This window comes from Lissotriton vulgaris, chromosome 11 (assembly GCF_964263255.1).
Source record: "Lissotriton vulgaris chromosome 11, aLisVul1.2, whole genome shotgun sequence".
Classification (NCBI taxonomy): domain Eukaryota; kingdom Metazoa; phylum Chordata; class Amphibia; order Caudata; family Salamandridae; genus Lissotriton; species Lissotriton vulgaris.
In genome coordinates this window covers 907973135-907988013 of record NC_141699.1, presented here as the reverse complement: position 1 = coordinate 907988013, position 14879 = coordinate 907973135, and the positions used below count along the sequence as shown (strand labels likewise).

The window sequence follows — 14879 nt, the reverse complement described above, 5'->3', positions numbered from 1 at the left end:
TGCGCTGGATGGCGCTGAGGGATAAGGAATCTTGCAATTTTATATTCCAACACCTTCCCTACTGTTACGGGGACTGGTGTTGGAATATAAAATGATAAGATTCCTAAATCCACGCCCTCCAACGCAAGTCGTTGTAACGACTTGCGTTGTAAGACTTGCGTGGTAAAGGCATGCGTTGTTACAACGTACATCCGCCCGAACAATACTGTAGATGAGAAGTAGCTGGACCGGTGGGAAGGCTGGCCTCTCCCCACCAGCCCCATTGCAATGGCACTGTCTGCACCATTGACAATTGCTTCTTTGCAATCATTATAATATAATATATATGTAATATATATATGTAATATATATATAATGTTCGCTAAAGCATCACGTAAAGGAGTATCCCCGCGTGGGGGACTGGGACCTAAAACAGCCCTGGAAAATCTGTAGATTCAAGAAGGGTTTGTGGGCAAATTGTATACATGTGTAGAAGAAAATTGTGTTTTTCCTTCAGAAATGTTTGTCCGGTTACATATCTTAGAACTGCTCTATCCACCCTCTCCCCTGGTCCTCCGCCCATGTGTGGCCTTCTTTCCCTCTCAACAGTCAGCTCTGTCTGGGAGTGTCACCTCTAATGTTGACAAATTACAGTATCCTACTTTAGGTTCTTGTTGTAACAATAGAGCGATCTATCTTAAATCATTAGGCCTGTAACCATGCCCTGAAGAAAGCAGTCAGGTGACTTGCACAAGGTCAAAAAAATAAAAAATACACACCATCATGCGAGAAGGCCCGAATATTAAAGCCAGGGGAATAAAGTATTAGAACATTTGCCAATGTGTGAAACAAGGCATCCAAAAGCCTCGGTTAAGCCCCAGTCGTGAACTCGAACACTAACTAAAGTAATAGACGTCCGCCAGTAAAATCCCTACTGGCAGCAATTGACACTGTATTTAGTTCCTGTCCTTTTAATTTTGTAAGTAACCGGTAGAAACATGGGGCCATATTATCAAGACAGGCGATAAAATTATCGCCGTTTTACCGGCAGAGAACTGCCGCTAAAACGGCGATAATGGGCTTGATAATATGCTTTATGGACTTCCTATTGAAGCCCATGTTAGATGTCCTTCACATTTAACATGGGCTTCAATTGCAATTCCATAGAGCATATTATCGAGCCTATTATCGCCGTATTAGCGGCAGTTTTCTGCCGCTAAAACGGCGATCATTTTATCGCCTGTCTTGATAATATGCCCCATTGTTTCTTCTGGTAAATCTACATGCTTTTTCTGGCAGCAAAAGGCTTCTGGAGACATTGGTGTCAATGACTGACTGAGAAATGCCAGAATTACTGAGTTATATCTCTGTATTACAACTAGAACTCCTGGCAAAATTGGAGGTGTTTTATAATGTTGTGCTGAGGCAAAGCATTCTAGTAATCCTATTACTGGATGTTTTCCACTTTGGACGGTTGCTGTCCCTTTGAAGGTGAGGCTTAAATCTTTTGTGAGTTCCTTGCAGAGCCACTTACTTTTTTGCTTTTTTAATATATATATTTTATGGCAATTTCTTGGCTGATGGCTACTTGGAGCTGCTACTCTGGACATCTAATAATAAGCGAACCAGTGCTGAAGGGCATTGGACAGCTAGCTCTTTACGGATCAACTAGGTTGTGAAATTCATGTCTATGCATATCTAAGACAAACTTGGACAAACTTGCTTGATTCTTTTCAGGTGGGCTTTCACCAGGCAGAAGCAGCGCGCTAATGGTTCTGTTAGTACTTGATGGCCAGAGTTGGCTGGTGGATTGTGGTGGTGGTGAAGCACGTACATACCGACCATTCTGACTACTAGGCTGTCCAAAGCACTGTAGGCTACTCTGTTTTAGCACTGGGCTGTCTGAAGTCATATTAAAGGATAGAAAATAAACTGTTGCCCTCCCCCTTCTTGCTCTGAGCTCAAATAAATCAGATGTGAAGATCCAAAAGAATCTATCTTATGTCTGTTTTTATTTTTATTTAACATTTACAAATGAATTGATTTATTTGAACCCCTGCACAAATGACTCCATTTTGCATGGGGCTGATTTTACATGTATACAGAAGAGACAAAGCTGATCTTTGGACTCTCACAGTAAATCAGGATTGTGCTTGGAATTCAACAATGCTCCTCCCTAGCCGTTTTCCTCTCCTAAATCCACTTATGGATAGCAATACATTTTTAAATCCTTAATTCCACCAACGTTCTTCTAACGCGCCTTGATTCCAATTGTACTTCTAGCTCTAGTCTTTTTCTTCTGGTTATAGGCCAACCCCAGCTAATTCATATTGCAATCTGGGCATCTATACCAACAGGAATTAATTCCTTGAGACCTAAATGCCAAAAGTGGCCAGTGTATGTGACAAGCAATTACAGTCCGTCAAAATAACCCTACCTTTAATTGATCTTCACCTTCATGTGTCACCAGTTAATCCCTAGTTGAGTCCCCATTTAACTATGGAAATTGAGCCTGCGTGGCGGCCTTTTCAAAGATATGGAATCTGCTCGCACTATAGTCCATCATGCCTAGGTCCATATACTAGAACCTTCCAGATTTCTTAGCTGCTTGATTTAAGTGGAAGTGGGGTAACGGTCAGAGCTGCGGACTTTAGATCTGGAGAACCAGGTTCGAGTCTCTGTGTTGGCTCAACATCCTGCGATTTAATGCAAATCACTTAATTTCCTCATGCCTAAAAACCCCCAAAAATGAATGTGTCCTTGTGTAATGTAACTGGTGCTCATGTAAAGCGCTACCATATCTTCGGGTCGGGTTCACTCTATGTTAAACTGAAAAAAAAGTGGTATGATCCTGGTTGAGGTAGCGGGCACCATGATGCATTGCTACGTCTATGACAGTAAGATGTGGTGACAGTGCCTTGCCCCTCACAGCATACAAGTGCTGGAAATCCTTGCCAGAGTCTATTTGTACTGAACCAGTTCTCTTGAGATTTAAGACATCTCTTACGGTTTGGCTATTTGTTCAGCAGGTTATCATCTTTTTATCTGCCTATGTCCATCTATGGTTCCTTGTACTTGTTATTTCGCGACATGACTTTATGGCATATGTGCTCTGAACAAAAAAAAAAGGAATACTTATCAGAAAGGCTATGCCTGCAACCATTTTTACAATTTCCAGAAGTCAGCTTCATGAAGCACATTCTGGAACAGAGGGGAATATTATCAAGAAAGCTCAATACTATGGAATTCCAATCGAAGCCCATGTTAGATGTCTTCACATCTAATATGATTTAGAAAAAGGGGGTGGTGATGAACAGAGTGTCTGAGTTAAACAGACCACTCTTTCCCAGTCCAAAGATCAGGGCTTGATCCATCACCGTTATTTATCTCACTGCCCCATCCCAGCTCAGAACCTGGCTATATGCAAATCAGTCTGTCCCTGGCCCAGTGCATCATGGGAACAGGGCAGACTAAACTACCAAGCCAATTCTTCACCAGAAAGGAGACAAGCTACCGGGGACCGGTTTCTGGCATTTCAGCCTTCTTCGGCCCGGCTTGCTTGAATCCTGATGGAGCAGTGAGAAAGGGACTCATGTCTGAGTATACCCTGCCACACCTATAGTGGCCAAAAACGATTTAGAAAAAGGGGGTGGTGATGAACAGAGTGTCTGAGTTAAACAGACCACTCTTTCCCAGTCCAAAGATCAGGGCTTGATCCATCACCGTTATTTATCTCACTGCCCCATCCCAGCTCAGAACCTGGCTATATGCAAATCAGTCTGTCCCTGGCCCAGTGCATCATGGGAACAGGGCAGACTAAACTACCAAGCCAATTCTTCACCAGAAAGGAGACAAGCTACCGGGGACCGGTTTCTGGCATTTCAGCCTTCTTCGGCCCGGCTTGCTTGAATCCTGATGGAGCAGTGAGAAAGGGACTCATGTCTGAGTATACCCTGCCACACCTATAGTGGCCAAAAACGATTTAGAAAAAGGGGGTGGTGATGAACAGAGTGTCTGAGTTAAACAGACCACTCTTTCCCAGTCCAAAGATCAGGGCTTGATCCATCACCGTTATTTATCTCACTGCCCCATCCCAGCTCAGAACCTGGCTATATGCAAATCAGTCTGTCCCTGGCCCAGTGCATCATGGGAACAGGGCAGACTAAACTACCAAGCCAATTCTTCACCAGAAAGGAGACAAGCTACCGGGGACCGGTTTCTGGCATTTCAGCCTTCTTCGGCCCGGCTTGCTTGAATCCTGATGGAGCAGTGAGAAAGGGACTCATGTCTGAGTATACCCTGCCACACCTATAGTGGCCAAAAACGATTTAGAAAAAGGGGGTGGTGATGAACAGAGTGTCTGAGTTAAACAGACCACTCTTTCCCAGTCCAAAGATCAGGGCTTGATCCATCACCGTTATTTATCTCACTGCCCCATCCCAGCTCAGAACCTGGCTATATGCAAATCAGTCTGTCCCTGGCACAGTGCATCATGGGAACAGGGCAGACTAAACTACCAAGCCAATTCTTCACCAGAAAGGAGACAAGCTACCGGGGACCGGTTTCTGGCATTTCAGCCTTCTTCGGCCCGGCTTGCTTGAATCCTGATGGAGCAGTGAGAAAGGGACTCATGTCTGAGTATACCCTGCCACACCTATAGTGGCCAAAAACGATTTAGAAAAAGGGGGTGGTGATGAACAGAGTGTCTGAGTTAAACAGACCACTCTTTCCCAGTCCAAAGATCAGGGCTTGATCCATCACCGTTATTTATCTCACTGCCCCGTCCCAGCTCAGAACCTGGCTATATGCAAATCAGTCTGTCCCTGGCCCAGTGCATCATGGGAACAGGGCAGACTAAACTACCAAGCCAATTCTTCACCAGAAAGGAGACAAGCTACCGGGGACCGGTTTCTGGCATTTCAGCCTTCCTCGGCCCGGCTTGCTTGAATCCTGATGGAGCAGTGAGAAAGGGACTCATGTCTGAGTATACCCTGCCACACCTATAGTGGCCAAAAACGATTTAGAAAAAGGGGGTGGTGATGAACAGAGTGTCTGAGTTAAACAGACCACTCTTTCCCAGTCCAAAGATCAGGGCTTGATCCATCACCGTTATTTATCTCACTGCCCCATCCCAGCTCAGAACCTGGCTATATGCAAATCAGTCTGTCCCTGGCCCAGTGCATCATGGGAACAGGGCAGACTAAACTACCAAGCCAATTCTTCACCAGAAAGGAGACAAGCTACCGGGGACCGGTTTCTGGCATTTCAGCCTTCTTCGGCCCGGCTTGCTTGAATCCTGATGGAGCAGTGAGAAAGGGACTCATGTCTGAGTATACCCTGCCACACCTAAGCGTGGAAGGGTATACTCAGATGTGAGTCCCTTGCTCATTGCACCATCAGGATTCAAGCAAGCCGGGCCGAAGAGGCTGAAATGCCAGAAACCGGTTCCCGGTAGCTTGTTTCCTTCCCAGTGTAAGAATTGGCTTTTGTAGTTTGGTTTGCCCTGTTCCCATCTTGCACTGGGACAGGAACAGACTAATTTGCATACAGCCAGGTTCTGAAACTGGGATGGTGCAGTGAGCTAAAAAACGGTGTTGGATCTAGCCCTGATCTCTTGACTGGGTGAGAGTATTCTGTTTAATTCAGAGACTCTGTCCCTCACCACCCCTTGTTGTAAATATTTTTGTCCACCCTAAGCGTGGAAGGGTATACTCAGATGTGAGTCCCTTGCTCATTGCACCATCAGGATTCAAGCAAGCCGGGCCGAAGAGGCTGAAATGCCAGAAACCGGTCCCCGGTAGCTTGTTTCCTTCCCAGTGTAAGAATTGGCTTTTGTAGTTTGGTTTGCCCTGTTCCCATCATGCACTGGGACAGGAACAGACTAATTTGCATACAGCCAGGTTCTGAAACTGGGATGGTGCAGTGAGCTAAAAAACGGTGTTGGATCTAGCCCTGATCTCTTGACTGGGTGAGAGTATTCTGTTTAATTCAGAGACTCTGTCCCTCACCACCCCTTGTTGTAAATATTTTTGTCCACCCTAAGCGTGGAAGGGTATACTCAGATGTGAGTCCCTTGCTCATTGCACCATCAGGATTCAAGCAAGCCGGGCCGAAGAGGCTGAAATGCCAGAAACCGGTCCCCGGTAGCTTGTTTCCTTCCCAGTGTAAGAATTGGCTTTTGTAGTTTGGTTTGCCCTGTTCCCATCATGCACTGGGACAGGAACAGACTAATTTGCATACAGCCAGGTTCTGAAACTGGGATGGTGCAGTGAGCTAAAAAACGGTGTTGGATCTAGCCCTGATCTCTTGACTGGGTGAGAGTATTCTGTTTAATTCAGAGACTCTGTCCCTCACCACCCCTTGTTGTAAATATTTTTGTCCACCCTAAGCGTGGAAGGGTATACTCAGATGTGAGTCCCTTGCTCATTGCACCATCAGGATTCAAGCAAGCCGGGCCGAAGAGGCTGAAATGCCAGAAACCGGTCCCCGGTAGCTTGTTTCCTTCCCAGTGTAAGAATTGGTTTTTGTAGTTTGGTTTGCCCTGTTCCCATCATGCACTGGGACAGGAACAGACTAATTTGCATACAGCCAGGTTCTGAAACTGGGATGGTGCAGTGAGCTAAAAAACGGTGTTGGATCTAGCCCTGATCTCTTGACTGGGTGAGAGTATTCTGTTTAATTCAGAGACTCTGTCCCTCACCACCCCTTGTTGTAAATATTTTTGTCCACCCTAAGCGTGGAAGGGTATACTCAGATGTGAGTCCCTTGCTCATTGCACCATCAGGATTCAAGCAAGCCGGGCCGAAGAGGCTGAAATGCCAGAAACCGGTCCCCGGTAGCTTGTTTCCTTCCCAGTGTAAGAATTGGCTTTTGTAGTTTGGTTTGCCCTGTTCCCATCATGCACTGGGACAGGAACAGACTAATTTGCATACAGCCAGGTTCTGAAACTGGGATGGTGCAGTGAGCTAAAAAACGGTGTTGGATCTAGCCCTGATCTCTTGACTGGGTGAGAGTATTCTGTTTAATTCAGAGACTCTGTCCCTCACCACCCCTTGTTGTAAATATTTTTGTCCACCCTAAGCGTGGAAGGGTATACTCAGATGTGAGTCCCTTGCTCATTGCACCATCAGGATTCAAGCAAGCCGGGCCGAAGAGGCTGAAATGCCAGAAACCGGTCCCCGGTAGCTTGTTTCCTTCCCAGTGTAAGAATTGGCTTTTGTAGTTTGGTTTGCCCTGTTCCCATCATGCACTGGGACAGGAACAGACTAATTTGCATACAGCCAGGTTCTGAAACTGGGATGGTGCAGTGAGCTAAAAAACGGTGTTGGATCTAGCCCTGATCTCTTGACTGGGTGAGAGTATTCTGTTTAATTCAGAGACTCTGTCCCTCACCACCCCTTGTTGTAAATATTTTTGTCCACCCTAAGCGTGGAAGGGTATACTCAGATGTGAGTCCCTTGCTCATTGCACCATCAGGATTCAAGCAAGCCGGGCCGAAGAGGCTGAAATGCCAGAAACCGGTCCCCGGTAGCTTGTTTCCTTCCCAGTGTAAGAATTGGCTTTTGTAGTTTGGTTTGCCCTGTTCCCATCATGCACTGGGACAGGAACAGACTAATTTGCATACAGCCAGGTTCTGAAACTGGGATGGTGCAGTGAGCTAAAAAACGGTGTTGGATCTAGCCCTGATCTCTTGACTGGGTGAGAGTATTCTGTTTAATTCAGAGACTCTGTCCCTCACCACCCCTTGTTGTAAATATTCACATCTAATATGGGCTTCGATTGGAATTCCATAGAGCATATTATCAAGCCCATTATCGCCGCTTTATCGACAGTTTCCTGCGGACCGATAAAAGCTGCAATAATGTATCGAGCTTTCTTGATAATATGCCCCAGAGAGTTCTAAATTTGTGAGGTTTAAACGTTAAGGTGGATCTTCTACTGAAACACCAGTGCTCAAAGTATGGTCAATTTTGGGAAGACTTAATGGATGTCTGCCAAGTTAATATTGATGGAATAACCTGGTGACATGTTTGGCACCGTCCTTCTCTGTGCCTTGTGCATCAGGCAGTGCCATACTGGATAAGAGGAATGGAGATAAAAGTGTCCATTAAGGAGTGTCAGGCAGGTGAAGAAAATCAGCGGGCTCAGAAGAATTTCTTATTTGCTAGAATATAATTTTCTAAAGTGTGAAAAAAGTGCATTTCATTCCTGGAGCATGGATTGATTTCTTTAACCCAAAAAACGTTGAAGTGGCCATGACAATTTACACTACTTGTGATGTACACTTGGGCATATCTATCATTGTTGTTGCATCACTCTTGTGCCACACAAAGGGGCGCAAGGGCGACACAACAACAAACTCAGATTTTTCAAGCCACTCAAGACCACCTTGCATGGCCCTGAATGGCTTGATAAATCGCTGCATCGCGTTACTCTGCCTCAGGGCGTGCTCCATGGGTGGAATGTGGGTGCTCCCACGCAACCACACATGGATTTTGGTGCAATCCTAGATTTACCATTAATGGTAGACTTGGGAATGCGTCAAAATGCTTCACCTTCCTAGGTGGAGCGTAATGAGGAGAAATACCATTATTTCTCCTTGTGTTTTTCATCTATGTGTGCTGTATTCTGGAGCACACATAGAAAGAGCAAAATGCTTCAGATGATTGTTCTTGTGCAGGAAGGTGTCCCTTTGTGCACAAAAAACAATCCTGCTTACAATGCAGGCAACCTTTGTTGGCCCCAGGCAGCCAAGAGTCTGCCAACCCATGGAAAGGCCGGGAATATGCTGTATGGTGTTAACCCCTACGCTGCGGGGGTTATTTTCCCGCGGTGCTAGGGGGGAGGGGGCGCGCACGGCGTCCACATGCTCATGACGAGCTGAGCTCGTCAAGAGGCACGGCGCTCCTGTGCTCATGACGAGCTCAGCTCGTCATGACCACACCCTTTCCCGTGGAACGCTCAGCACAGAAGGGGAATTATCCCTGCATGCGAGCGTTCCACGGCTCATGACGAGCTGAGCTCGTCATGAGCACCGGAGCACCGTGGCTTATGACGAGCTCATCTCGTCATGAGCATGGAAGGAGTTAAATACTGCACTTTGCTGTCCTTTCATGCAACGCAGAAAGGTGGCTTGCTGCGTAGCGCTGTGTGAAAATTTGATAAATGTGTCCCTTTGTCTTTTAGCAACAACCCCACATAAAGTTTCTTTCTTTGTGTATATGCACAGTAATCAAACTGCATGTATATTTATCCTTCAGATACACATGCAGGTGTGCACCCACGTTGTTTATCCTGCTGTTTCACAGTCCAAAATATCTAAGATGTACAGACTCCTACAAGCAGAACCGAGGTCCTAACTGAAAATACTGCATTTATTTTGAGCATTGCCAGAAAAGCTGTCGCACTATCAACATCGTCTAGTGTTCCACCTGTTCCCAGATAAAAACTGCAAGCTGAAGTAGAAAGCCATCATGTAGATTTGGTCCCAGAATTTAGAAGAATGGCTATGTATTGCAACGGCTTAGCCACAGGCCAACAATGAAATCGCCTTAGAGTCCAATTTCTTCTTCAAGTTCCAGTTGCACATATCCCAGCGTGCATTATGGACATACAGACACAGTTTAACATTCAAAACCAACTCTGTAGGAATGTTCAAACATGTAAATTGTGTTTCTGACATGATATTTTGCTGGTTTTGAGAGAGAGATGAAGTAAAAACGTTAATTACTCTAGCTGTAACATCTAGCAACAGACACCTTATTGCTTGAATAGGTGATGCGTTTTAGGGTAACAACCAGTACGTCCACTTCCAAGAATGCAAATATTTCACATTTGGCCTGAAAGGCTTATATAAATGAAAAGATGGCAGCATGTGCAGAAAGCTAACATGCCGAACACTTTGGGGAATATGTTCAAGAGGATATCGCCATCAGCGCATCACTTTTCGTGACGTTCTGGTGGCGATATCCCCTTCTCCTTATTTACAAGGTTGTGTTACGCCACTGAACGTGGCGTAATGCCGCCTTGTAAATAAGGCTCCTTTTCAAAATTCACTTAACTGAAAGGGGCGTGCAATAGATATTGTAGTGGGCATTCCGCTGCAAAACCCATTGCTTTTTGACGCTGCCCCATATTTACAAGGATGGGGCAGCACCAAAAACTAAGACCAGGGAATACCAGGTTTTAGACTGAAGAAAAGAGGAGAAATTATAAATTTCTCCTCGTATTTTGCTCTTTCTATGTGTGCTGCAACAGTAAATCACCTTTAAAGATTTTTTTATGTGCAAGAATCTGTCCGTTCCTGTAAATAATTGCCCCTGCAGCGCAGACACCCTTGCAGCATGGCATAAGGGTGTCTGCTCTGGTAAGAGGCTGCTTTTTTAGTGCTAACGCTAGGGGAAACGCAGGGGTGCACCGCATTTTTGTAAATCCGGTGCATCCCTCCGTTTAAAAAATGTCGGAGTGCGGAGTTACCAATTTTGGAGTAAAAACATGCTCCAACATTGTAAATATACCCTTTGATTTCCACAACATCTTTGTGGAGAAACATATTAAGGATTCAAATGTAGCACTGACCTGCACAATTTATGGATAACATTTAATATATCATATGGCAAGTTGCATTTTAGCAGGTGACCTTCGAAATAATTCACATGAAGTTGATTGATTGGCACATCTATAAGTGTATCAGTGAAAAATGGTGGCCCATTATTGGTTATCTGAGACAGAGAAAAGAAAGACCATGGGTCGAACGCCTCCATGTGTTCAGCTTTGGAGGCCAAAGCATGAATTTTTGCAGTTGTAGCAATTGTGCCTTTGATGTCTGTGATTCCGGGACAGTAAAACTATTTAATACAAATACATATCATCACAAATGTGCATACACAAAGGCCTCGAGTGTTCTGGATTGGTGACCTACTCATCAGAATGGATCCCACCTTCAAAAACCTCACATGTGCTGTGTTCTGTGCTGCAAAGAGGGCCAGTTCGTTAAACATTCCACCAGCACCATCTTTTCAAATACATGTTCACAGAACATTATTCACTTTTTTAATATGATCTTTATATTCGTTTGTGTTATATGTTAGAAACCACACAGGAAAAGGGCAATTATTTTTCCATGATCTACAAAATGAAAGGCTCATAATTATCTAAAAAAATACAAGACCCCAAAAGAAGTCAGTATTGCGCCACTTTTTTAGCCTGCTGGAGCTCCTTCCACACTATCCACCTTAGAGGGACCTGCTCTTTGCCATTTTTGCAAAGATTGAGAATTGCAGTAAGAAGCAGATATGACAAAAAATTGGCTTAAGACATTGACAACACTGTGGCACCATTGAAAACCTATGGAAAAAGGACTGATGCTTAATGTGCGATCTGATCTAGTGTTTTGAGTCATTCTGATAATAAGCTGCGCAGTGTGCAAGATAATCACAAAAGCCAGAGCAATTCAGGAGCACTGCAGATTTGTGTCAACTTGAATTGAGCTTTTAGCGTTTTTGCTTACAAGTGGAATTCTAGCCTGTTTGCCTATTTAATGCAGTCCTTTTCAGGATTGGTAACATCCTATGATATATGTAAACTAGCAATTAGTTGATTGCACACCATGTATATATCCATGATATGAAATCCACACTTCCAATAACAGTATAATTTATTGGCTGACTTTCCAATATGTAGCTATAACATTTTGGTTGTAATACTAGTGTCATTGCTAAAAAAATAGAGCCAATGACAGCTCAGGAGTCTCATTCCAAAGTTTGTAAACAGTAGCATCTGTTGACTGCATTCTCACACTGACCGCCATTGTGGGTAAATGTGTGTCCCAAGCTCAATAAGGGTGTGGGGACATGGAACTAACATGTGTGATGTGGAGGCCTTATTGCTTTATTGACCAATGTATGTTTTTATTGCTGGGATTGTTTATTTCCATTAACCTGTGACTACTTAATCAACCAACAGCTTCAAAGTATTTAGGATGTATAGTCCAATAAAGACTGGTAAGGAAAGTTCAGGCCTCCCAGTAAAAATGAGGTCATTAATGCCCTACCGGCCAGTATTGGGCTATACGGAACCCAATGGGAGAAAATATTACTATTATATACTAGTCACCTTAAAAATGCAATTCTATTAACATAACAAAAATACCAGTTGTTTTTTAATGTTGAACAGTTTAACACTTGGTTGCTTGGTTAATAGTCTTTCCAACCAAGTTAATGCCCTTGTGAATAGGAGTTCCTGGCCAGTCAAAGTTTGGGAATCCCTTTCCATCGCCCTAGTCCAAATAGATCCATAAAACGAATTCTGATTCGCTGCTGCACGTGCGACACTGCTAAGAGTCTTGCGAACTTTGGTTTTGACAATGAGATTAAAAATTGTCTGCACATTGATGCTGCTGTTGTCCATTTTTTTTTTACAATGGGGCCATTTCTGAGGTTTCTTTGCCAAGTTTCTTCTTGGGTTTGAGACAGGGTTTAAGAACCAGACACATGATTCCAATCATGTACAAGAATCCACATATGTAGAAGGAAACATCATATTTTTGTGTGACATCATAGATCCAACCTGGAAAACCAAGAAGAAAAAAACACTCATTATTTAAACAGATTTTTCCAAGCTGAAAACACAGGTTAAGGATAAATATTAGAATGCAATATATCAATACAATATTATCCTCTCAAATGTAAGTGTTAATGTGAATTAGTTAAGGAAGTCTTTCACAGCAACAATTATTCATATACAGATTTGCTGATTTATGATAAAGGAAATTGGCAACTAGTAGTATAGATATACTACTACTCGTCAAGAGTGGCAGCTCGCCCTAATGGGCACTGGGCTCTGCCTTCCGTGCTTTCTGCTATTTTACTATGCCAATTGTAAATGATAATCTATTTTTCACTATTATTTTAATATAAATGCAAATTTTGCTGGACTTTGCTGGGCTTGCAAAATAGGTTTTTAGAGTCTCAACACTTTGATATCGTGTTGCAGCTGTTGCCAGGGGCATAGCATCAGTGGGGGTGTTTGGGGCGTGACACCCCCCTAATAAATGTATTCTGTAGTAAATAGATGGTGTACAGGTGCTTTAAGTCTGCTATGGTGAGGTGTTTGACATATTTCACTTGGGATTTTTATATACACATGCAGACAAACACACACACCCTTGTCTCTGTTTTAAAGTTCTAAAAATGTTTACTTTACTAAAGATTGAGTTATGAGTACCCCTCATGATCCACACTACTCTCCCTTCCTACTGATCCTTAAGGGTCCCTCCTGCCCTGCTTTTGTTAATGTATTTGATTCAGTGTAATTGTTAGAAATCTGAAGCTCACATCCCCTCAATGTTACTGACCAAACTATGCCCCTGTCTGTAGCCACTGTAGTTACACTAAAACAACAATTTATCTTCCTGTGTACTTTCAAATATGCCATATGTCAACTTATTTAACTGACACTTCTGGCCTGACCATAGTCCATATCATTCAAAAGAAAAGTTAAAAATCCCTGTGGATAGCACAATATGTATGGCAGTCCACAGGTGGCTATTAACTTCCAGACCCTGGGTACATTTCGTGCACCATACAGTAGGAACTTATAGCCAACTTTAATATGTCAGTCAGGGAGAAGCGCTTTTTTAAGAGGGCACTTTACTCCTGTTTAGCTAGGGTAGAGTGCACAGAGCTCTAAGTGTAGCAAAAATAGGGTCCAGAGAAGAGGTGAAAATCTGGGGTGAAGATGCAGAAAAGGCTGATTAGCTACATATTGTATCGCAAGCATGATCAGTGTGTCTTGATTGTCTGGATGAAAAGTATTTTGAACAATCTCTGTCCAGTCCAGATTTTATGTTCCTCTGAGCGCAATGTGACCATTTGAAGTGTTCTTGACACCACCGGTCCTCGGTTGCTTGTGTTTCCGTTCGGTTAGGACCTGGCCTGGCTGTTCGGGCTGGACTGTTCCCATCAGTGCAGGGTCAAGGCTGATTTGCATGTCGCTGAATCCAAACGAAGGTGGGATGGGGAGCAAAAGAACGATGGGTTGGGATGCCACTGAGCAATTGCCAGTGGTTAGACAAGCATTCCTCCCATCACCTTTTGTGTGTCTCTTGATACAACACCCTACCCTGTGTCACACAGAGCACTCCTCCTTTGAACAGATCCATACAGTATAAGGGATCAGTGGCCTTAACCTGTTTTATGGACTTTCGCCCTTCTCGCCCAGTGCTCAGCCACCCCTCTAAATGGAATGCTACATTTTCACTTGAGTGACCTCCCTCAAGGGACTTGGGGATAAAATTACACAGGATGGGGTCTAAACTCATACAGTTCATACAGGGTTGAACATTGTCGGTCACTTAGAAAACACTTTCAAGCAGCTGTGAGGTGGCAAGTCCATGACATAAAAGAAAATCAATAAATTATTAAGTCCATGTAACACACACTCACTTTCCTTTGGGGGTTTACCTTCAAGTTTTATTAAATACATGATTACTACCACTTTTAGAGTATTACTGACAATTTATTGAAGCCATTAAATTTTAAAAGGTTTAAAAAGTGAGGCCAGATATAGTAAACGTTTTTATAGTCGCAAACATTCAGGATCACAGTTTGCAACTGTAAACATGTTTTGCTATGTACCAAAGCCATTTTAGGCAATGGCAAAATTTTCTCCTAAAATGGGCGTGCGACGCCATACTGAATAGCTGTTTTTAAGGTGTATGTTTTAGGCGACCATTCCAAATATCGATTCAGTATGAGATATATCAATGGTTAAAAATTAAGGGCTCTCGATTTGGGGTGGCAATGAATCAGCAAACAGAAAGGGTTTCTTGGGAACCCCTTTTTCTTTTGTTAATGTAAAAAAAACTGCTGGGAGAAGGCAGTTATTTGGGGGGTACTACC

At 43.6% G+C, this 14879-nt stretch overlaps 1 protein-coding gene across 5 annotated transcripts in view; it reads right to left on the bottom strand.

Annotated features, from left to right (window-relative positions):
• Nucleotides 1-9332: 9332 nt before the first annotated feature.
• Nucleotides 9333-14879, bottom strand: part of SLC16A14 (solute carrier family 16 member 14) — a 538310-nt gene continuing 532763 nt past the window's right edge. For 4 of the 5 annotated variants that reach the window (XM_086944042.1, XM_086944040.1, XM_086944041.1 and 1 more), the window contains exon 5: nucleotides 9333-12546. In XM_086944042.1, the coding sequence (XP_086800168.1) occupies nucleotides 12395-12546 (152 nt within the window). In that variant the 3' untranslated portion in view covers nucleotides 9333-12394. The remainder of the gene's footprint in view (nucleotides 12547-14879) is intronic. The other variant, XM_086944044.1, reaches the window with a different exon arrangement.